Source organism: Arachis hypogaea, chromosome 7 (assembly GCF_003086295.3).
Source record: "Arachis hypogaea cultivar Tifrunner chromosome 7, arahy.Tifrunner.gnm2.J5K5, whole genome shotgun sequence".
Lineage (NCBI taxonomy): Eukaryota > Viridiplantae > Streptophyta > Magnoliopsida > Fabales > Fabaceae > Arachis > Arachis hypogaea.
In genome coordinates this window covers 43,885,685-43,910,772 of record NC_092042.1, presented here as the reverse complement: position 1 = coordinate 43,910,772, position 25,088 = coordinate 43,885,685, and the positions used below count along the sequence as shown (strand labels likewise).

Below are 25,088 nucleotides of genomic sequence, written 5' to 3'. Positions count from 1 at the left end.
TTGTAAAGATGGCCGAAACAAAGGAGAAAATGAAAGAAATAAAGGAAAAAGAAAAAACCAAAAAAACCAAAAAAATAAAAAAAGGAAGGCAAGTTCATCATCATCATTTGAGAGTGAAACAACTAAAAGTGAAGACCATTCTACCTTTGAGTCTGAGACTGAAGAAGACTCAGAGGATCCAACAAGGAAACAATCCACCCAAAAAGCCAAAAAGTAAGTAACATACTTGGGTGTATTTTGTTTATTCAGTTGGGTGTGTTTTGTGCATTCATTTGGGTGTATTTTGTTGCACAGGGGTATGTCTTATTGGGGTGTATATTTCCGATTTTAAGGTGTTTTCTTTGCTCATAATTGTTTCTGGTTTGCCAGGGAGAAAGAAGTTGACCTGCGATCGACAGAAAGTCACTATGTCTCATCTAAAACGTACGAACCTTTATTTGATAAAATCTTGTTATCCTGCTTTAACAGTATGGTCTTTTTACTGAATAATATCTACTCTATGTTTAGAATACCGGATGTAAACTTAGGAAGTGATGATCCTTTGTCTCAAGGACACACAGATCAAAGTAGCGTAAACAAATCGGCGGAGAGCATGTAATATCTCTTTCTAATACCGGTTGCTTTTATCTTTTATTAACTTCTGCTTCTACTTATGTATATATATTTTTTAGAAAAAAAAGCCCTTTAATGTTTTATTCGAGAAAAAAAAGACAGAAAAAAAAGCCAAAACTGGAACAATGTAAGTTCTCAAAAAAACAAAGCATGTCTTTCTTTTGAATGCTTCGGGTGTATTTTTGACCTTCTTAGGGTGTATTTCAGGATGAGTCTAGCTGAAGAGTCAGCCAACGAACCAGCTGAAGAGAACATGATGGTTGTGCGAGTGGAGACACAGTCACAAACCGAAGCGCTTTCAATGTGAGTTTCCCAAGAAAATTTCAACCTTATAAGCATTTTACTTTCGCGGGCTTTGTTAACCTTTTATTTTTCTTCTTGTTTAGAGTTCTGATTGAAATTTGTCTACCACTGTCCCAAACAACCACTGTGCCAGAAATTGAGCCAACCCCTGTGCCAGAAATTAATGAAGAAACTACAAAAAGGTAAGGAATATTCTTGGGGTGTATTTATTTTTTGTTTGGGTGTATTTTCTGTTTTTATTTGGGTGTATTTTCTGTTTTCATTTGGGTGTATTTTCTGTATTTGTTTGGGTGTATTTTTTGTATTTTCTGTAATCTTTGGTTGTATTTGTTCTGTAACACTGCAGCACTCCAGAACCACCACCAACAACTAAAGAAAGCACACCCCCGCTTCCACCAGCTCCATCTAAAGTGTAAGTTCAGTAGATTAAAATTTTATTTTCAATATCATTCATCTATTCTTACTCTTATAGTATGTTTGATCTCATCACATAGTAATCCAGCACCAGAAGATGATGTTGTTGCACATATGATGATGGCACGGACAGCATCGTACATTCCTGAAGAAGGTCTGATGCCATCATTCAGCCTTTGCTTGACTGATTCAAGCCAAGAAGAGGCGGCAACGCAAGAGGGAGCAGCAATGCAAGAGGGGGAGAGGGCGAAAACTCCTGAAACGCCAAAACTAATAGAACAGTTAGGGGAGCTGATGGAAAAAATTGTAGGCAGCGGGGTTAAAACAGAAGGTAAAACTCCACCTATTCATAAGCAAAGTGGTGAACAAAGTTTTGAAAATTTTGAAACTTCTGCGAGGACAAATGAAATGACTGCTGAAATGAAAGAAAAATGCTACATCTAGGCCACACGTGTCAAAACATATGCAGATGGAAGTACTAATGAGTTTGACAACGTATGCACACTCAATGCCCAAAATAAATACATTTTGTCAAAACTCCACTTCGCATCTTGGTGGATGAAATTGTGATCATCAACAATGGCTCCAAAGACTTGGTGCTCTCAAACATAAATCACACTTTGTCACAACTCTGCATAACTAACCAGCAAGTGTACTGGGTCGTCCAAGTAATACCTTACGTGAGTAAGGGTCGATCCCACAGAGATTGTTGGTATGAAGCAAGCTATGGTCATCTTGTAAATCCCAGTCAGGCGGATTCAACTATATTAAGAGATTATTAGATTTTCGAATAATAATAATAAAATCAAACAGAAAATAAAGATAGAGTTACTCATGTAATTCAATAATGGAAATTTCAGATAAGTGTATAGAGGTGCTGTGTTCCTTCCGAATCTCTGCTTTCCTACTGCTTTTATCCAATCTTTGTCACTCCTTTCTATGGCAATCTGTATGTAGGGCATCACCGTTGTCAATGGCTACATCCCATCCTCTCAGTGAATGCTTACTCTCCCTTGTTACAGAAGGATAGCCGTGTGCCTTAAACACAAGGTAGTCCCCATTCAATTGAAGGACTAATTCCCCTCTGTTAACATCTATCACAGCTTCTGCTGTGGCTAGGAAAGGTCTTCCAAGGATGATGCATTCATCATCCTCCTTCCTAGTGTTTAAGATTATGAAATCAGCAGGAATGTAAAGGCCTTTAACCTTTACCAACACGTCCTCTACTAATCCATAAGCTTGTCTTACTAACTTGTCTGCCAATTGTAATGAGAATAAGGCAAGCTGTACCTCAATGATCCCCAGCTTCTCCATTACAGAGAGTGGCATAAGATTTATGCCTAACCCTAGGTCACACAGAGCTTTTTCAAAGGTCATGGTGCCTATGGTACAGGGTATTAAGAATTTCCCAGGATCTTGTTTCTTTTGAGGTAAAGTTTGCTGAACCCATGTATCAAGTTCACTAATGAGCAAGGGAGGTTCACCTTCCCAAGCCTCATTACCAAATAACTTGGCATTCAGCTTCATGATGGCTCTTAGATATTGAACAACTTGCTCTCCAGTTACATCTTCATCCTCTTCAGAGGAAGAATAATCTTCAGAGCTCATGAATGGCAGAAGGAGATTTAATGGAATCTCTATGGTCTCTATATGAGCCTCAGATTCCTTTGGATCCTCAATAGGGAACTCCTTCCTGCTTGAGAGACGTCCCATGAGATCTTCCTCAACGGGATTCGCGTCCTCTCCCTCCTCCTTGCATTCGGCCATATGGATTATATCAATGGCCTTGCACTCTCTTTTTGGATTTTCTTCAGTATTGCTTTGGAGAGTACTAGGAGGGGTTTCAGTGATTTTCTTACTCAACTGGCCCACTTATGCCCCCAGATTTCTGTTGGAGGACCTTGTTTCATTCATGAAACTTAAATTAGCCTTAGACAGATCAGAGACTAAGTTTGCTAAGTTAGAGGTATTCTGTTTATAATTCTCTGTCTGTTGCTGAGAAGATGATAGATAAGGCTTGATATTGCTGAGCCTATTTCTTCCACCATTATTAAAGCCTTGTTGAGGCTTTTGTTGATCCTTCCATGAGAAATTCGTATGATTTCTCCATGATGAATTATAGGTGTTTCCATAAGTTTCACCCATGTAATTTACCTCTGCCATTGCAGGGTTTTCAGGATCAAAAGCTTCTTCTTCAGAAGATGCCTTTTTAGTACTGTTGGATGCATGTTACCATCCATTCAGACTTTGAGAAATCATATTGACTTGCTGAGTCAACATTTTGTTCTAAGCCAATATGGCATTCAGAGCATCAATGTCAAGAACTCCCTTCCTTTGAGGCGTCCCATTATTCACGGAATTCCTCTCAGAAGTATACATGAATTGGTTATTTGCAACCATGTCAATAAGTTCCTGAGCTTCTGCAAGCATTTTCTTTAGGTGAATGGATCCACCTGCAGAATGGTCCAATGACATCATAGAGAACTCAGATAGACCATAATAGAATATATCTATCATGGTCCATTCTGAAAACATGTCATAAGGACATCTTTTGGTCATCTGCTTGTATCTTTCCCAAGCTTCATAGAGGGATTCACCATCTTTTTGCTTGAAGGTCTAAACATCCACTCTAAGCTTGCTCAGCTTTTAAGGAGGAAAGAATTTATCCAGGAAGGCCATGACCAGCTTATCCCAGGAGTCCAGGCTATCTTTAGGTTGTAAGTCCAACCATATTCTAGCTCTGTCTCTTACAGCAAAAGGGAAAAGAATGAGCCTGTAGACTTCAGGATCTACTCCATTCGTCTTAACAGTCTCATAAATCTGCAAGAACTCATTTAAAAACAGGTAAGGATCTTCAGATGGAAGTCCATGAAACTTGCAGTTCTGTTGCATTAGAGCAACTAATTGAGGTTTCAGCTCAAAATTGTTTGCTCCAATGGCAGGAATTGAGATGCTTCTTCCATCAAACTTGGACGTGGGTTTAGTAAAATCACCAAGCATCCTCTTTGCATTATTGTTGTTGGGTTCGGCTGCCATCTCCTTCTCTTGTTCGAAAATTTCAAAAGGTTGCCTCTGGATTGTTGTAATTTAGCTTCTCTTAATTTCCTCTTCAGAGTCCTTTTAGGTTCAGGATTAGCTTAAACAAGAGTGTTTTTTTCCTTGTTCCTGCTCATATGAAAGAGAAGAGAACAAGAAAAGAAGAGAAATACTCTATGTCACAGTAAAGAGGATCCTTATTATTAGTAGAAGAAGAAAAGAATAAAGAAAGGAGAATTCAAACACAAGGGTAAGGATAGAGGCAGTGATTGGAGATGAAGAGAGGTGAAGAGAAGTGTTAGTAAATGAATAAATAAATTGAAGAAGATGAGAGAGAGAATTCGAAAATTAATTTTGAAAAGGAGTTAATGATTTTCGAAAATTAAAGATGAGATAGAATTAAAATTAAAATTTAAAACAATTAGTTAATTAAAAAGAATTTTTGAAAAAGAGGGAGGTATTTTTGAAAATTAGAGAGAGAAAAGTTGTTAGGTGGTTTTGAAAAAGATAAGAAACAAACAAAAAATTAAATAGTTAGTTGAAAAAGATTTGAAAATCAAATTTGAAAAGATAAGAAGATAAGAAGATATTTTAAAATCAAATTTTTGAAAAAGATAAAATTTGAAAAAGATATGATAAAAAGATATGATAAAAAAGATATGGTTGGAAAATATTTCATTTTTTAAAATTAAAATTAATTACTAAACTAACAAGAAACTAAAAGATAATATTCTAGAATTTAAAGATTGAACCTTTCTTAACAAGAAAGTAGCAAACTTCAAATTTTTTTAATCAATCATATTAATTGTTAGCATAATTTTTGAAAATAAAGATAAAACTAAGAAAAAATTTTTTGAAAAATATTTTAAAGAATTTTCAAAAATTAAAAAGAAAAATGAAAAAGATTTAATTTTTGAAAATGTTTTAAAAAGATAAGATTTTTAAAATTTGAAAATTTGACTTGACTTACAAGAAACAACTAATTTTAAAAATTTTTGACTAAGTCAACCCAAGTTTTCGAAATATTGAGAGAAAAAAAAGGAAAAGATATTTTTTTGATTTTTGAATTTTTTAATTATGAGAGAGAAAAACATAAAAAATGACTCACAACATGAAAATTATGAATCAAAACACATGATGCATGCAAGAACACTATGAATGTCAAGATGAACACCAAGAACACTTTGAAGATCATGATGAACATCAAGAACATATTTTTGAAATTTTTTTTATGTAAAAAAAATATGCAACACACTAAACTTAGAAATCTTTAATGCTTAGACAATATGAATGCAAAAATGCACATGAAAAACAATAAAAGACACACAACAAGAAAACATCAAGATCAAACAAGAAGACTTACCAAGAACAACTTGAAGATCATGAAGAACACCATGAATGCATGAATTTTTGAAAAATGCAAGAGATTTTTAAAGCATGCAATTGACACCAAACTTAAAAATTGACTCAAAACTCAAACAAGAAACACAAAATATTTTTTATTCTTATGATTTTATGATTTTTTTTGTGTATTTTATTTTATCATTTTTTTTCGAAAATATTCTTTCAGAAAAATGAAAATAAAGACAAATTTTTGAAAGATTTTTGAAAACTTTTTTGAAAAGAAAATAAAAAGAAAATTACCTAATCTGAGCAACAAGATGAACCGTCAGTTGTCCATACTAGAACAATCCCCGGCAACGGCGCCAAAAACTTCGTGGACGAAATTGTGATCATCAACAATGGCTCCAAAGACTTGGTGCTCTCAAACATAAATCACATTTTGTCACAACTCTGCACAACTAACTAGCAAGTGTACTGGGTCGTCCAAGTAATACCTTACGTGAGTAAGGGTCGATCCCACAGAGATTGTTGGTATGAAGCAAGCTATGGTCATCTTGTAAATCCCAATCAGACGGATTCAACTATATTAAGAGATTATTGGATTTTCGAATAATAATAATAAAATCAAACAGAAAATAAAGATAGAGTTACTCATGTAATTCAATGATGGAAATTTCAGATAAGTGTATGGAGGTGTTGTGTTCCTTCCGAATCTCTGCTTTCCTACTGCTTTTATCCAATCTTTGTCACTCCTTTCTATGGCAAGCTGTATGTAGGGCATCACCGTTGTCAATGGGTACATCCCATCCTCTCAGTGAAAATTGTCCAAATGCTCTGTTACAGCACGGCTAATCATCTGTCGGTTCTCGATCATGTTGGAATAGAATCCCTTGATTCTTTTGCGTTTGTCATCACGCCCAGCAATCGCAAGTTTGAAGCTCGTCACAGTCATTCAATCCCGGAATCCTACTCGGAATACCACAGATAAGGTTAGACTTTCCGGATTCCCATGAATGCCGCCATCAATTCTAGCTTATACCATGAAGATTCTGATTAAGGAATCCAAGAGATATGCACCCGGTCTAAGGTAGAACGGAAGTGGTTGTCAGTCATGCGTTCATAGGTGAGAATGATGATGAGTGTCACGGATCATCACATTCATCTTGTTGAAGTGCAACGAATATCTTAGAATAAGAATAAGTCGAATTGAATAGAAAATAGTAGTACTTGCATTGAAACTTGAGGTACAGCAGAGCTCCACACCCTTAATCTATGGTGTATAGAAACTCCACCGTTGAAGATACATAAGTGATAGAGGTCCAGGCATGGCTGAATGGCCAGCCCCCATGAAAGACCGAATGGTCAAAAGAACTAGATAGTCCAAGACATCTAATAAACTAAACTAGCTACTAGGGTTTACAGAAGTAAGTAATTGATGCATAAATTCACTTTCGGGGCCCACTTGGTGTGTGCTTAGGCTGAGCTTGATCTATCCACGAGCTGAGGCTTCTCTTGGAGTTGAACGCCAAGTTGTAACATGTTTTGGGCGTTCAACTCTGGTTCATGACGTGTTTCTGGCATTTGACTCTAGAATGCAGCATGGAACTGGCGTTGAGCGCCAGTTTACGTCGTCTAATTACGAATAAAGTATGGACTATTATATATTGCTGGAAAGCTCTGGATGTCTACTTTCCAACACCATTGAGAGCGTGCCATTGGAGTTCTGTAGCTCTAGAAAATCCATTTTGAGTGTAGGGAGGTCAGATTCCAACAGCAACAGCAGTCCTTTGTCAGCCTCCAATCAGAGTTTTGCTCAAGTCCCTCAATTTCATCCATAAAATACCTGTAATCACAGAAAAACACACAAACTTATAGTAAAGTCTAAAAATGTGAATTTAGCCTAAAAACTAATGAAAACATCCCTAAAAGTAACTAGATCATACTAAAAACTACCTAAAAACAATGCCAAAAAGCGTATAAATTATCCGCTCATCACATCTCGCCAAGCTGATACACATATAGAAGCTGAGGTAATATTAGAATAACATTAATGATTTTATCATGAAATGTAACTGAAATATCGATTTATGTAAAATTGATTTGGGCTTTCATTTGAAGATTGTGTCTGCCATGTGCCTCATCCTTAACTAGCAAAAGATTAAAAGGTTTCAAGAAGAAGTGTACTGTCTCCCCCCTGATATTGTGGTAAGTTGTACTGCAACAAATCTTGGGTGTATTTTGTTTATTCGTTTGGGTGTATTTTCTGTAATCGTTTGGGTGTATCTTTTGCACTCATTTGGGTGTATTTTCTGCATTTCTTTGGGTGTATTTTCTGCATTCAATTGGGTGTATTTTCAGTATTTGTTTAGGTGTATTTTCTGCATTCGATTGGGTGTATTTTCTGTATTCATTTGGTGTTTCACAATTATTGCAGAACATGGCCATTGGAAATCATCCAGAAAGGGTATTCATAAATCCTAAAACCAATAGGCCATTTAGGGTGGAGGACTACCCAATGTTTATACCCTTCTTGGACCTTAAAAAATTAGTATCACATAATTATGTAAGTTTTCATTTCTAAAACTTCTTATTACCATTCTTTACTTATGTGCCAAATAATTTAAACACTGTTCAATCTGGACATACTTCAGACTTTTGTGCCTATTTGCCATTCACAACATTGGTGGTTATGGGTGGCTGATACAAGAAAAAAAATCTTTTGAATTGGACCCATTACACAAAACTTGTCCATTCGATGAAAGAAAGAACATAAATTTATTCACTGTAAGTTGATTCTGTGTTATGTATTTTAATATTTGGGTGTTTTTCTATTCAATATAAGGTGTAGGTTTGTGTTCATTTGTTTATATTCCTTTATTAAATTTATTCATATATTACTAATTTGTTTTGCGTTTTAAGGGACATGTAATTTCAAGAATGAGAGTATATGCTGGGGGGCACCTTTGAAGAAAGACGATAAAACAATTCGTACACCCGACATTAACATCTCAGGCCAAAAGACAAATGTATAAATCTTTTAATCTGGAAATTAAAATTTCCTAGATGTAATTTGCTAATTTATTTCTTGTTTTTCAGCTATGACTGTGCTATATATGTAATAAAGTGGCTTGAGATAATTCAGCCCGAAAACATTAAAAGGGGGAAGTATGAGTGGGACAACTGGACCCAGGTAATTGTGTTTAAAAACTAAATAACTCTATATTACCTTACTAAGTTAACATAGTTGATTAAAACGAAAATTCTTTTAAACTTCAGGACAAGGTAGACCACTATAGAGTAGAATATGCTTCCTGGATTTTATTTCATGAAATGAATCAAGACAAAGCTGAAGCCATTAGCGAAAGTGATGCAATAAGATTGTCCAGGCCATCCTCATTGTTATTGAGTCCATATTGTCAGATAGATTCTAATGATATTAACACTGATTAATGTAACTATTATATAGTCTTGTAAGAAATTGAACACATGCTGTAAATATATTTGATCCAATTATAAGTAGAATTTTTTTCCATAATTAAACTCTCTCTGCTGTATTCAAAATGTCTGAATTACAGGTACTATAACATGAAGGAAAATATCAAACCAAATATACACCCATAACCTGACATGTTACACCCAAAAAAAGTTGATTATACACCCAAATATCTATCCCCCTGATGATTTATCCCTAAAAACCTAAACTCTAAACCCTTAATCCTAAACCTCAACCCTAAACACTAAACCTTAAAAACCTAAAACCTAAACCCTAAACCCTAAACCTTAAACCTAAAAACATAAACCCTAAAAACCTAAACCCTAAACCATAAACCCTAAACCCTAAATCCTAAACTCTAAACCCTAAACCCTAAAAACCTAAACCCTGAAACCTAAAACCTAAAGCCTAAAACCTAAACCCCTAAACCCTAAACCATAATAAAAAAATAATAATTTATAACATAAATAGCAGATTATGAAAATATATGTATATATATGTAAAATGTCAAGCACAAAAAAATTCAGAAATACACCCAAGAAAAACTATGGTTTACACCCATATTCTGTAACTATATACCCAAAAAACTATCCACTACTGTTGGTTTCCTGAACTGATAATTCATAACACGTCCTTGATATTGGCTGAAATTTGGATGCACCACTGATGCAGCATCAAAGAGGTTTAACTGAATATAATAAACTTATATATTAGCAAAAATATTAAGAACAAAATTAAAATCAATCACCACAAGTTTAAAGAACATCACTTTTACCACGTTTAGATCTTTTGTTTTCTTCTTCTTTGAGGCATTTGCAATCTGTTTGTCACACTTTGAACCTAGCCTATTTTTTGGACTTCCTCTTGTTCGAATCCTTAGAGGGCTTTGAAGCTCGTTAACGAATTTCAAGTTGGCATTTTCATGAGATAACGAACATGTCCCCTTCTTTTTGGCTTCCAATTTTTCCATCTCAACCATGACCTTATTGTATGCACGGTGCAGAATGGCAGTCAACTCCTTCGATTCTGATGCAAATTCACAAATATTTTGCGAACGAAAAACCAATTTGTCAAACCTCTTGCTTCTTGACTCCAACAATGGCTCGTTGTGCCTGCTCTTGATGTGTGTGTGTCGCCTCTTTAGCTTCTTACTCCATCATTCCAATATATATATCGGTGACACTTGGATTACTCATTCAAAGCTTAACAGGCTAAGTGCGTAAAGGCACAATATCTCTCTTGACTCGAATAATAAGCATTGACATTTTACCTCTACTGCTACTGAGTCATAAGTAACCACAAACTTATTTAATATTGAGCTGGAAACTTATTCTCCAACTTCGTATACTGAATAGCCTAGAGTGGAATTCGTTAATCTAGTGATGCAATTCGCCTTTTCTCTAAATTGTGCTTGGACTTCCCTAAACTTTTGTTGAGTGTACACATCTTGAAACTGAGCTTCAATGGAGGATTTGGTTGCACACAGTATGACCGTATGAAAATCTGCAGCATCTGATTCTCTCTCTGCTTGCTCCCTGCTTCCAAGGCAATTATCGTATTGTTTGACAAATTGAATAAGCGAGCTATTCCGGGTAATAAACTTGTTAAAAAATGAATGCATGCTCTCGCTCCTTTGTGTGCTTTTCATCCCTGCCCAAAAGTGGTGATCCAGATAGATTGGAACCCATATATGACGGTCTTCATAAAGATCTGCATAATACACCCAAAAATAGACTATAAATACACTCGGAACCATGCAATTTACACCTCTACTGCAGATTTTGAACAACATTACCTGACAGCCACTTGTTGTCCACAAGACCAAAATTCAGTAGAAAATCATTCCAATTCCTATCAAATGAGTTTTTACTATGAGAGTTCCAAACAACTTGGCTCAATTCTTGTTCAATTTCAGCATGTCCTTTGTACCCATTTAATTTGCTTGGAATCTTCTTCGTGATGTGCTAAATACACTAATGGTGAACTGTTGTTGGCATACAAGCCTTTATAGCCCTTTTCATTGACGCGCATTGATTGGTGAGAAACCCTTTCGGAGCATTTCCCCCCATGCAATGAAGCCAACATTGAAATAACCATTTGAACGACTCAATTTCTTCATTTTTTATCAAAGCGCATCCAAGAGGTATTGACTGACCGTGGTGATTCACCCCAACAAAAGAACCACAAACCAGATTATACCTGAAACAAATTATGACATTGCAGAATAAAAATCATTATGTACACCCATATAATAAATTTATACACCCAAGTAACATCCAAAATACACCTCTACAGCAGATTCCTAGAACAAAATTAATGTAGCAGCATAAACAATAACAGCATATTACCTGTTTGTATTGTAGGTGTTGTCAAATGAAATAACATCTTTGAAATACTCAAAGGCAGCTCTGCTCCTTGCATCAGCGCAAAAAGCAAGCTTAATCGATTGATCGTCCTCGAGTTCGAGCTCAAAAAAGAAATTCTGATTCTTTTCTTTCATTCTCAATAAATATTTCCCAAATTCCTTTGCATCTTCTTGTTCGGAAACATTCCGCACTTCTCTCGTGATGTAATTCCTCACATCCTTTTCAATAAAATTTAACTCGCAGTGACCCCCAGCTGCTGCAACGAATGATTGGAATGTTTTGCTTGGTCTGATACCGGCCTCCTCGTTATTCTCTATTGTACGATGAACGGACATGCTTAGTTCTCTGTGTTGTTTGAGCATCTCTGCTTGAGTTAGACAGCAAGGGTGTGAATGATGCAGCACGACCTTCGAAATGATCTAAGCACCAACATTCTTCAATGTGTGTATATAAATTCTTGCAGGACAACTTACACCAGCTGTGGGATTTATCTTCTTGGTTGGAGATATTTTAGATTTCCATTTTCCCTCTCTGCTACATGTGATCAATTGATTCTTAATTTCGTTTTCTTTTTTATTTGTGCTCCGAACTCTTGTAGAAAAACTTGCAGCCTTGGCATAGTCCTTGTAAAATTTTGCAGCATCTTCAAGGTTTTTAAAAGTCATTCCAACCTTGGGAACAAGCTTCTCATCAACAACAGAGAGGGGCTGCAAAATACAATATGTTAAAAATAAGAAAATACTATAGAATTTCTGCACCTCATAAAAAAGTAACAATCAAAGTAAAATACACCAAGGACTCCTGATATACACCCGAACGACAACAAGTCAATTAAAAATAACAAGAAAAATCATAAACTGTAAATACAACCAAACTTTTCTAAAATACACCCAAACCTCCCTAAAAATACACCCACAAAGTTTTGATATACACCCGAGCATCTGCTATAAATTGCAGATAATTAATCAAAACTAATACATTAGATTCAATCCACAGATTATGTTCACGCATTAATTTCATAGTATATGTTAGCGAATTATTCAGCTAGACAATCATAGACTAATAACTGCATCAAATTCAGATTAATCTTAATTATCTGAATCTAAATCAAATCTCAGGAACTTCGTTCGATTCAAATTTAAAATTCACTTCGCCCTGATTGAGCTGACAATCTGAGGTTGAATCATCCATTATCTTCAAGGTTCGTTCAGATTTTGATTTTAGAAACCAGAAAATCGAAATAAAACAAAGCTATAGTGACAGTGAGAGAAAGTGAGGTGAATGACGACGAACAAAGCAGTGATAATCGCAGAAGAAAGAACGATCGAAAATACAAGGAGAGAACGCAGAGAAGGAGAACGAAGAAAATTGGCAAGAGATTCAAAGAAGGTAACGAAATATTTTGAAAATTGAAAATAGTATTATTCGCGCGTTAATTGATTTTGATTGATATAATGCTCTGTTATATAGCGCGTGACCTGTATGTAACAGTTGGAGCGCGTTTAGGGTTTTAGTAAGTTTCAGCGCTTGTAACACTTGTAAGGATTAATCACTTGTATGCTAAGATTAATCCAACTAATAATTAAACACTTTCATAATAATTGAAGAGATCTGCACATGGTTACTTGCGACAAAAGTGATGCAAAATTGAGCTAAACCACAAACAGAGAAAATGCAGAAAATATATGAACAATAATGCTTAAAAGATGTATATTCTTGAATGGTTTCAGTTCTTGAACAAGAACTCGGAAAACTTCTACACTATGCATAACAACTCTCAGTTTGTGGCTTTGTGCACACTAGATTCTTAGAGTCTAGAGTATTTTCTCCTCCCCCTTATTAGCATTTTCTTGAGTACGATTTCTCTGTTTTCTGTTAGCCTGGGTACCAGACCAGAAATTTTCTGAATGGACTTGAACTTGGAGTTTCGTATATTCATCCGCGGCTGTATACCATATATATAAATATAGCGTAATATATCTTATTTGTATAACTTATGGATTGTATAGCTGTTGTTTCTCTTCATGTTTTTATGAAGCCCTAGCGATATTATGTAATATACTTTGTTTAATTTCATGCATATGTATATTTACGGTGTATTTATCTATTTTACTAGCTCACGCAAACGCATAACATTACATAAACTCGCTAACGACGAGGGCGACAGGCTCAATATTATATAACTAAATTCAGAGTATAAAATCTCAGATTGACCAATGAGTAATATTCGACGATTAGCATTTATCATAACATGTTAAAAGTTAAGTCGTTACACATGACCAAACTAGACTAAGCAACGTTCTTAATTTTTCAAGTTCGACCAGCTGATTCGGTTGAAGTGTCAGAACCATGACCATATGCCATTAAACATCTCAATTTAACAATTAGATTGATAAAACTTATAATGTGTAAAGAGTTATTTATTTCACGATGTAAATGTGACCAGACATAAGGAATGGGTGAGGATTCCAATTGAAATGAACTACTACTGAGGCAGCAAAAACATGAACAAGTTAGAATTTTGCACAAACACATCCACATTTCAGCACACTGAAACCATCCTTGAAGAGATAACAAGCTATCATGTTACAACAAATAAGTTCATTTTCTAAGAACCTAATAAGCCACACCATCATCATTCATCAACACTTGCAAGGCATTTATCATACACATCCTATATTTCTACATGTAAACGGTGTCTCTGTAGACATAATACATGACAGGGCACAATGGCGTCGTTTGATTCATGTAGTCGATTCTAACTAGTGGGACAAGGCTTTGTTATTGTTGTTGTTATAGAATTTTGATTTTGATTCTACTAATCAGCCAGTGAATACCCTGAGACAGTGAATACCCTGAGACGACTAGTGATCCTCTCACGGCATATGGGACAATTACTTAACCTTGATGCACAATCTCTGCAAGTCTGCTCCACCAAAAAAAAAAAATAAAAAAAAAAAAAATATATATATATATATATATATATATATATATATATATATATTGTTAGAACTTAGAAGTTAAAACCACTATTAATAAATAACTCTAACATGCTATTTTTATATGTAACCAAACATTCCTTAATGTTGTGTTTGGCATGTATCTCAGGATAAAATGTAAAAAGACAATATAAAGTGACAAAATAGGTTGTTTGAAATCAAGTCATTTTATCCCATAGTGACGGAATATTTTGCCCGTCTCTATATTTATCTCATCCTTCAAACAAGTTATATAACTTTTAATGTCTTTGCATTTTTATCATGAGAAAAATATCAATAGAGCCTGATGAAAAAAGAGTTAAGGATTTAATGAGCCTCACCATGTGGCCACATCCAAAAGCCAGTTCCTTTGCATTAGTGAGACATACGGGGCAGGCCTACAAAATTCAATTGGTTGCATATAAATGATAGAGCATGCAATATTTGATGATACAAGAGAAGACCCTGCTATGTGTTCATATGTTTGGAGACATGATTCAAAATTTTAATGATTATCTCAAATTCTCTAACTGGGATGTTATGGAATATTGTTAGACTCATGTGTTGGAATAGTGTATCTTTTCAAAGTGCATTCCTTTTTCTTGCTTATGTCTGATTCTATGTAAATAATAATATACCAATGCCAACGCATGACAGTTTATGCAGAAATTTCTTTTTATCCTTTTTTTTTTCCTGAAGAATAACACGAAACTAGTCATCAAGCAACTGCAAAATTCAAAGAAAAAGTAAAAGTTGTTCGATGAATAACTAATTACTAAGCAGATTTTTTTTCCTCAAGCCTTTCACATTACTTGTACCCAAAGAAAATCAAACCTATGTCTTATCTTGTACTCATCTTAACAACGTTGACTATGAAATTGCTCATGGAAGTTTCAGTTAGAAATACCGTTTGGTTCCGATCATCTGCTGGTGATGTTTGTGCATTGCTCATTACATGAACAGGGGGAGCCGGCCGGGAATAAGGAACTGGAGGAGGCTTCGGAACTATTTTCTTCGCTCTTCCTGTTACACGTCTGTTGTCCAAACTCCAAAGAGGCAAGCATAGGAAAATTTTAAATACCAACTAGCAAATCCTTTCAGATATTCAGTTAAACAAACATAGATCTAAAAAATATAGACTGAAGTACCAAAATTACCCACCAAAGATCATGTCGCTGACAATTATTTGTGGAAAAATACAAATTCAACAAGAAAATTGATCACTTTTTGGGTAGATTTGTCAAGCAAATCAAGTCTTTTGGGTATATATAGAGGGCAAATTTTTGTACTTACATGGGTAATTTTGTAAGCGAAATCATCTTTTGTGGTAATTTTGGTATATTATATAGCTTGCTGCTTTTAAGCTAGGAAATCCTACGCTAATGTCACAAGGATCATACCCAAGTATTCCAAATTCAACGGTTGCTTTGTATTGGAAAGGGATCTCCATGAGAGCAGCTAGAGCAAAAGCTGCTTCTTTCTCAGAGGGGCCAATATTTTTAGACATTATGCCAGTGAAGTTAACAAACTGCATAAAAGGGTAAGTAGGATATTTTCATTGCGACAGAGTGCTGGCAAAGAATGTAAGACTATGCGAAATTTTCAGCTGCAAGTTCTATACCTGAAAATTGTCGAAACCACGCGCCGGTATCTTGTCATCAAACTTCTGCATGTCTTCCCATGGACCATCACCAACCCCAACCAGAATAATTGCAAGGGGGTATTCACTGATATCAGAAATTAAATATTTTTTAAAAAGGTAAAATAAAATTACTGTTATTCAGCATCTGCATTTTCTTTTAGGCAAAGCCAAGTACTGATGTGGATGATTAAATGGTAACGTCTCTAAGCATGATTTAACCTATCAGCATCTAATGGAGAAAACTAATCATAGGGAACAAAATACAAAATCACCAATTTTACATTACTAAAATTGTTTAAGGCTAACAAAGGCTAATCAAAAGATTGGAAACAACAAAATGGTATAAGCATTAATAGGAATGCTGTAAGATTATCAATCAGCGTTTTAGCTATCTATGTCTACCTTGCATCAACTATAGCTTTGATTGTCTTATGTTCTTGAGGACTCAGTTCTCCATCTTCAGTGTTGACACTCCTAGTAACCTTACAAATCAAACAAACTCATATGAATAAGATTAGAGACACATGGAAACACATAACATAATGAGGTAGCATTAACTATGTACCTGCCCATCTGCAATGATAACCAACACATGGAATTGGCCGTGATTTTTCTCAACAATGTCTATTGCAGCCTCGATCACAGGAGCATAAGAAGTTGGTCCTGCAAACAAAAATGAAATCATTTCTTCAGTGACAAGTCTAGCAACCAAACATACTGAACTAAGGCCTCGTTTGGCATTTGGTAATTGTCTCTAGACAGAAATACAGAAGAACGGGAAAATACAAACCTATTTAGAGAATGAGACAAATACAGAAACAGGCAAAATATTCTACCCAAAAGATACAGACAACTAGAACACCAAGGACAGTGGAGACAAGGATATAGACAACTTTTTGGTCTTGTTTTTTATCCTGAGAGACTTACTAATCATGACCTAACTGATTGTAACAAAAACACGCTTAAAAAAAGCTACATATGAAAATAACCTGAAAGTTTCAAGTTTGGAACTATTTTTTGGTAGCACGCAAGAACTTCCTCAAAACCATGACAAGGTGTATGATCACTGTGAAAGCTAAACACTTCTTGATCATGGGTTGTTGCTGCACAATAATAACAAAAAATAAATTAAGTAAAATTGAACAACATGTCAAATTGATTAAACTTGTCAATTTTTCTTATCATGCAAGGTTTAATACAAAATTTAGGACTTACCATCACCAAAGCCAAAACATGGAATCAAGTTATCATCATCAAAGGGAGCCAAAGTCTTGCCAACAATAGAGATGGCCTTCTCATAGGGGTTTGATGTGTCTCCAATGGCATGCAGGCTTCTATTGTTGAATGAGATTCTGCCTTTAATAACAACATGGATGCATTGGCTTCATGATAAGTTAATAACCCAACAGTTAAAATGAAACTTATTCCAAAATGTTTAAAAAATTATGATCCAAAACCCATATTTTATTTTCTCATGTGAGAAACCATAGTTCTTTTTGGCCTCCCAAAATTTTCTATACACGATGCAATGGATCATGAAATTCTTAAATTTGGTTCCTATACCGTGCCAGATTAGGATTCTCTCAAGGTTTAAAATAACACATATCCTCATGAATCTTTTTCTATTACTTATTATTTATTCTTTTGGCTTTCTTCTATTTTACTATATATAGTAATTGAATCAATCGTGAAAATATGAACATGAGAGGATCCAAATTTATGTGGTACAACCTACCAGTCCATTCATTGCTTTTTGTGAAATCAATTCCAAGGATGAGATTTGATGATTCTAGACCTTCTTTCCTTAAGGCAGTTGTAACCTGTATAAGTAATCGGGTAATTGAGAATTTTATATATATATATATATATATTAACACAATTTAGGAAATATTTTGTGTACTCATTATATATCATCTACACTAAATTGACATATTTTACGATATCACTGAATTTAGATGAAGTGTAAGTCTGATGCCTCATCTAAAATGTGTGCCAATTTGATGCGAGATTCATTGAACACAAATGATATATTAGAAACTTTATTTTATTTATTTATTTATTCTTTTAAAAGTCTATTGAGAAGAAATATTAGAAAATTTGAACTAATGAATAAGGTTAAAACCAAATTTCAACCCAAAACCTTTAGTTAACGAATTTATGAATTATGAGCCGTAGATAATATATATCTCCCTTAATCTATTTTCAACCAAAGTCACATTAAGGAAAAATAAAAATTCAAGTTACAAACACACCCTAAAGCCGGACAGCATTATATCTTGGTGATGATAAAAATAATTATTATTAAATTATGGATTGTGTTAAAATGTATGTCAACTTAATTCATAAAGCATACATCAAAATAATCCAATAATATATATCTATCTAAAAATGTATATGCTTTCTGGTTTCATTAAACAATTTTCACGAAGCATTATTTGGAAAAAGCAGCATTATTAATAATGACTGGGAAGTTCTCACGAAGCATTATTTGGAAAAGAAGGTAATAAGTTAAGCATTTTATCATAAAGCCAAGGTCCTCCTCACTTTTCTTTCCTTTTCTTTTTTTTTCTTATGGATAATCAATTGGCAAAGTAACAATATTATATTTAATATGTACACATAAAAATTCAGCCAACAAATCATTTATCATGTTCTTATGTATGTATATTTTACATTTTAATATGTATTTTATACATGTAGCTGATTTGGTAGTTGATTTTTGTTTTTGTGTACTTGCATAGTTGATATTTGATTTCAGCCTCACTAAACATACTTGGCAAAAAGGACAAGGAGTTTTAAAAGTGACAAAACCTCAAGGTCAATCCTTTTAGTAACAAGATTTGGATGATACTGGTTCCCAAACGGCCAATACCCATTCCCCACCAAAAAAGAAAAAGAAAAAATAACATTATTATACCCCTGCATGGTGTTTTAAATAGAAACATCCAACAAGTTAAATAAAGTAAGTGACTGAAGTAAGCTTGACCCACAAAACGCGTGTGTACCATGCTATGAGATTGAGAAGTAGAGATAATGGGGGATGATGCACGATGCATGATAGAATGATAGAATATGGTTGAAGCTTGATTGAATGGAAGAACATAAATATTGGTTCATTCTCATATGTATAAAGGTACAAGCAATTAAATAGAATCCAACATTTTGTTGAGGTTCAAAATGGATTAAGAAAATCCTAATTTTTTCTAAAAAAAAATTATAATTCTGAAGAACAAATATACTTATTCGAACTAGATATCATGCTAATAAATATTGAATGATTCTAATAAAAACCAAGAAAGATACTTGTAAACACAAAAAAGTAAGTTTCTGCCAAAATTAGAATTTAAGTTCACCTATCTCCTTTTGACAATTTGGTATACTTTTAACTTCAGGAGATAAAATTTGAAATTTAAAAGCAAGAGCTAAATTTAAAATCTTGTTTACTTCAAAAGTTGTGGGTTTTTAATATAACAACTTTGAAAGACGTAAAAGACATGTTAGCCCCTAACAAATTTTTTATTTTATTTATGTAAAAAATCGTAAGACAAATTAAACATAACTTAACTATATATATCTTTACCTTGATAATAAAAAGTAGGTGAGTGTTAAAAAAATTGAAATATTTATAAGATTTTGAACTTTTCAATTATATTAAATAAAATACATAAAAAATGTTTGTTTAAGTTGACCTTATTGAACTACTAAAATTCTACCACATAAGTCACCCAAAAAAAATTCTACCACATAAAACTGCAATTTGACTTGGTCATCTATATTCCAACATTTTATACTAATCAGATTATCTCAAAAAATATCCCACTATCCAGACTAGGAGTCAACTAAAAAATATCTCATAGCCGCATTTCAAAATCAGAAAATGAAAAAGAAAGAGCCTTATAAGCCAAAACATATGATAGGTCAGAATTAACCAATAAGAGAATCATCAGCAGAAAAAGCTCCAAAAAAACAGAGAAATTGGTAAATATTCTAAGGAAGTAAGGATGAACGTGATATAGCAATAGGTGAGAGTTGAGACATTCATAAATTAAATTAGTTTTATATATAATTTTATCCATAAATCCAATTCTTGAATTTTGTTTTCACAATATGAATACAGATTAAACGGAAATAACAAAAAAAGTACACTAATAAGAGTATATTTTGATTAGGCAAATGTGTAACTTTTTCCCCAATCGAACATACACTAAACATGTTAATGAGAAGGAATGAAGAGAAAGGCGCAAAACCTGTTCAAGAGAAGTGAAATTATCCTTAATCAAAGCATATTTCTTTGCTGCATCCTTCTTTCCCATGGTTGCTGATCCCTCCTGTCCTGACTTATTTTGTGCCCTAGACATGGATTCTGCTCGTTGCGGTTGCGGCAGAGACAGCGGCAGCGAAGGATACTGTGGTGGAGCTAACTGTCGCGGTGGTCTTAATTGTGATAACGATAAAGGTCTATTGTCAATGGCTGAAGAATTATTATTACTATTATTTCTTCCACCACTTCCTTTGGTATTGTTTCTTGAAATTCGAGCACCACTGTTTCTGTTTCTGGCTATGAGGTTGCCCATGGCATCTTGCATTATAATAAAGGCGTTATAAGAGATGAATACATGTTTTTGTATGCTGAGAGAGAGATTTTATAGTCAAAAGGAATATTGAAGGCAAAAGAAAGAGGAAGGTAGAGCGTCTATTTGAGACTTTGAGTGTGGAGCGGCTAGCTACTTCCTAGAAACCACTGGAAAAGGTCAATTTATTCTGATCTAATCGAAGAAATAAGCTAAGTAGGGGAAAGTATCTGATTCTAGCTTACTTTGTTAGCTTGCTTGCGAGAATTTTTTTTGAAGGTAATAGAAAGTTTTTCTTTAGTTTCTTGCCCAACACATAGGCTGAAGAACACAAAATAAATACCAAAACTGGCTTTGCGTGTCATACTGGTGTAAACATTAAATTAAACTCTGTATTTATGCTCTCAATCGGGAAGTGTCATTTGCATACCCATGTAGTCATGTATAAATTTATAAAAAAAGACAAATATGTCCTAATCTTTTAAAATTGTAATAAATTAGTCTCTCATAAATTTTAATCAGATTTATTTATTTTGTGTCTTAAAAATATATATCTTAAAATTATTAAGAAGTTTTTATTTGAAATAGAATGTATTTGTTTGGTTAAATTACACCATTAGTTTCTATATTTTTACTGAAATTATAAATTGGTTCCTACACTTTAAAAGTTTGTAATTGGGTCCCTAAACAAAATTAAATTTTGTAATTTAGTCTCCACCGTTCAAACAATGTTTGATTTAACAGAATATTCGTCAGTATATTCGCTATTTTAAACATGTGAGTTGCATATGTTTGACAATAAAGACTAATTTGCAATTTTAATAGAAGTATAGGGACCAAGTGTATAATGAGTAATTTCCAAATCAGCATACCACCTTTCACCCTATCCCACCATCCACCGTCCTAGTTCTTCTGCCTTTATATTATCACCGAACACAACCATCGACCCTCCGCCTCCAACCCTAAATGCAACAACTCTCGACTACTCACAGCATCTTCAGCAGTGACAGGTTCTTCGTCATCATCGTGCCAATTATGGAGGAGATGGCTGCCGTTGTTGTTGTTATTAGCATCTCAAGTGCTATTTGGTTTATTATTGTTGTTGCTGTTGTTGTTGTTACCTCCGATGATTGAGGAGATGGCAGCTGCAATAGCGGCAGTGAAGTTAGGATCGGTGGTGATGGCTGCAGTGACGGAATCAGCTAGGAATGGCGGCTGTTGCTGTGGATGGTTGGATTTTTGATTCAGAAAATGCAGTAACTTGTTGAGACAATTGAAGATCGAAGAATTTTGATTGATTATGTAGGGCTTGAGTCTCAAAGTTCTGCAGGTAACCTTGAAAATTGGGTAACTGGAACAAAGGGACAACATTAAGAGGATGATGATGCCTGATTGGAAGAGTGGAAGTATTATTAGTATTATTTGATGATGATGAATTTTGTGTGAGGTCCAATGTGACAGTTGAGAATAGTGCCCAAGCTGAGAGTGTTGCCATGCTTCAAGAAGTAAAAGAGGTAGAGCCCGATGAAAAAATAGCTTTTACTAGGAGGTTTGGGCTCATGATTCCATCTGCACTTGACATGGAGCCTAATAGTATCATGGTGGCAGCTGCTGTGGTGGTTGATGCCATGGCCATGGCTGCCAATGAAGAAGGGAAGAGAAGAGGAAAAGAGAAAGGATAATGGAAGAAAAGGAAAAAGAAAAAGAGGATATTATGGTAAATGTGTATTTTGTTTACAGTAAACGTTATTGAAGACCTAATTACAAATTTTAATTTTTTATAAGGATCCAATTATAAACTTTTAAAGTGTAGGGACTAATTTGCAATTTCACTAAAAGTGTAGGAACTAACTGTATAATTTAACCTATTTGTTTTATATTTATTAAATAAAAAAATTCAAAATCTTTTACTAATGATAAGTTTATTATGTGTCTTTAGGTACTATTTTGGGAGTTGTCTTAACTCTTTAAATTGAAGTCAGACTCTATTGCAGCATTATAGTTAGAGGATTTTTTGTGTTTAGGGTTGTGTTTTATGGCCAGCAAAAAAGCTTCTTCGAGCATGCAACGAATCTCATTGTCCTCTATCATTCGTTGCGTGCAAAATGGAGACAAAAAGGATAGAATTGCTCCAACGTGCAAATGTGGAGTGTATATTATATTATACAAGTCTACGATGCCAACTAATCCCAACAGGTTATTCCTGGGGTGTCCCTTCTTCAAGGTAAGATAGTTATATAAATCTTGAAGTAGATTGATGTAGTTAATTGAATTTTAATTTTTTTAAAATTTACAATTGAAAAATCCATCCCACTGCAAAATTTTTATTTGTCTTGATGATCATGTTACAAAAATTAGAGACACAAAGAATTAATTTGTGACAATAAGATTGATAATGTAAAAGAGTATTTGTGAAGAATAAAGTAGAACAGAAGCTGATTAAGTTAGAGAAAAAGTTAGCATATACAGAGAGGAAGAAAAAAACTAATATGTTAGTTGTTCTTGTATGTTTGTTAGTAACTAATGTTGCTGTTTTTGTCATTAAGTCTTGAAAAATAGACAATTAAAGAATGTCTATTATTGTTGTAATAAACTGTGATATGAGTTCACAAATTTCAATTATTTTATCATTAATAAATGATGTTATTATGTTACTATTATATCAAGAATTTAAATGGGCTATTGTTCAATTGCACGGGTATTAAACGGGTCGAGTCTAGTGGTAGTGTAGTGTGGGTGACTGGGAGATGGGTGTTAGAGAGCTTTGGTGAATGATTCCTCCGGCCTGACAGGTTGAGGATAAAGTGGGGCCACCTATAAGGACTCTAACACTCAAGTTAGTGTCTGTACAAGAGACAGCTATTAGAGTTGGGTTAGATGACGTACCTCTGAGGAGGGGTAGGTTTCTCCCACTTTATAGTCCGTACTTGGCCTGTACTTCGGGTGGGCCCTTGATGGCCAGGCCCATACATCTGGAAGCTTCTGTCAGTTGTCCAGGTTCACTTGGGAGGGGAGGTGACGTGCGGGTTCGGGCTCGGTAAATCGTCGGGTCGGTCGGACGTCCGGACCCGGGTCTTTGGTCTGTTAAATTGGGCTGGAACAGTACCGCTAATGTGCCAGCTACGGTTGTGAGCGCCGTGGTTGGCGCATTCTTCTCAACTCCCTTTTTGGTGGGGTTCTCAATAGATCGGCCGCTCGTGATAGGGGCATGCCCCCTACACCCGAGTAGCCTTCGTCCGTTCTTGGGGGACGTCAATCGTCACCTTGTTTTTCGTGCTAGGCATTTAATGCTCGTTGTAACTGATTTGAAACCTTGGGTGAAGGGCCTTTTTTGCCCTTGACCTTTGCGCTTCTCAGTGTCAGTTACTTTTTAGTTTTCGTACCTCTTCTTCCCCTTTGACGTCTCATACTCTCATCATTTTGCATCATTCACTTTTGTTTCTTCCTTCTTTTTCTTCCGAATTCTTCTTGATCAAGACGCTCAAGTTTGTCCCTGTTCCCTTGCATTTCCTTGAAATTTGCTATTCTCCACCTGTTACTTCCTGGAAAGCGTCGTTTCTCTTTACCTTTAGTGGATTGGTCCTTCTTTTTATTGTTGTTGTCTTCTTCTTTGGCTGCTTGAATTGTTTTTAACTACTTCATTTGGGTTACGCTGCTGCTAGATAGATTATAGGGGGTTACCATATAGTGTGTTGTCTTTGATTTTTTTTTTATCAATCATAGATTAGTGTCTGGTAGGGGGTAGCGTTAGTTTCCACATCTTCTGAGTTTCTGAACACCCGGTCTGACTTTAAGTGGTTCCCCACTGTAAGTATGGTGCAGGGTCCCATCCCGAGGAATCCCGTGGAACGTTATATCTGGGTTACCTTTGATGTTAAAGACACGGACTCTAGAATAACCGTGGCAGAGTTGCAAGATCTCCGAAACTCCAATTTTTTTTACGGGGAGTGGTCCCGAAGAAGATCATTATAATACTTTTGTGCCCGGAGATCGAGAGCGCATCTGCTATATCAACATGAATACCCCCAGGTTGCCGACTAGATGTGGGTTTACAAATCCGTGTTCACCACCCTGGAGGTTCGGCTTCCCTTATCCCCGTTTGTCATCTCCCTGTTGAACTGGTGTGATGTGGCACCATTCCAGTTACACCCCAATATTTGGGCCTCTATTCGCTGCTTCGAGATGGTATGCGAATACCTTGAGCTGTCGATTTCCGTGGAGGTCTTCCTCTATTTCTTCCTTCTGACAAATCCCTCTAAAGAAGGGAAACACAAAAGGGGTATATGTCATTTCCGGCAATGCAAGGTCGTCGGATCTTCGGGTTATTCG

General features: G+C 35.0%; 1 protein-coding gene and 1 non-coding gene across 3 annotated transcripts; one reads left to right on the top strand and one right to left on the bottom strand.

Moving 5' to 3' along the window:
- Window positions 1-3,862: 3,862 nt before the first annotated feature.
- LOC112704638 (small nucleolar RNA R71) lies at window positions 3,863-3,966 on the top strand. Its single transcript, XR_003155253.1, has one exon. It is a non-coding gene; the product is annotated as a small nucleolar RNA R71 (small nucleolar RNA).
- A 10,121-nt stretch (window positions 3,967-14,087) lies between these two features.
- LOC112702979 (E3 ubiquitin-protein ligase RGLG4) lies at window positions 14,088-21,179 on the bottom strand. Of its 2 annotated transcripts, none has more exons than XM_025754241.3 (11): window positions 20,436-21,179; window positions 17,924-18,008; window positions 17,404-17,544; window positions 17,178-17,291; window positions 16,754-16,851; window positions 16,591-16,670; window positions 16,168-16,273; window positions 15,947-16,074; window positions 15,454-15,580; window positions 14,888-14,944; window positions 14,088-14,494 (listed from the first exon to the last, which is right to left on the bottom strand). In XM_025754241.3, exons 1-11 carry the CDS (start codon window positions 20,772-20,774, stop codon window positions 14,387-14,389), a joined length of 1,383 nt encoding a protein of 460 aa, XP_025610026.1. In that variant the 5' UTR covers window positions 20,775-21,179; the 3' UTR covers window positions 14,088-14,386. The 2 variants fall into 2 exon arrangements, with proteins under 2 accessions (XP_025610026.1, XP_025610025.1); XM_025754240.3 differs by having other exon boundaries at window positions 15,454-15,592; window positions 20,436-21,177.
- Between the last annotated feature and the right edge of the window lie 3,909 nt (window positions 21,180-25,088).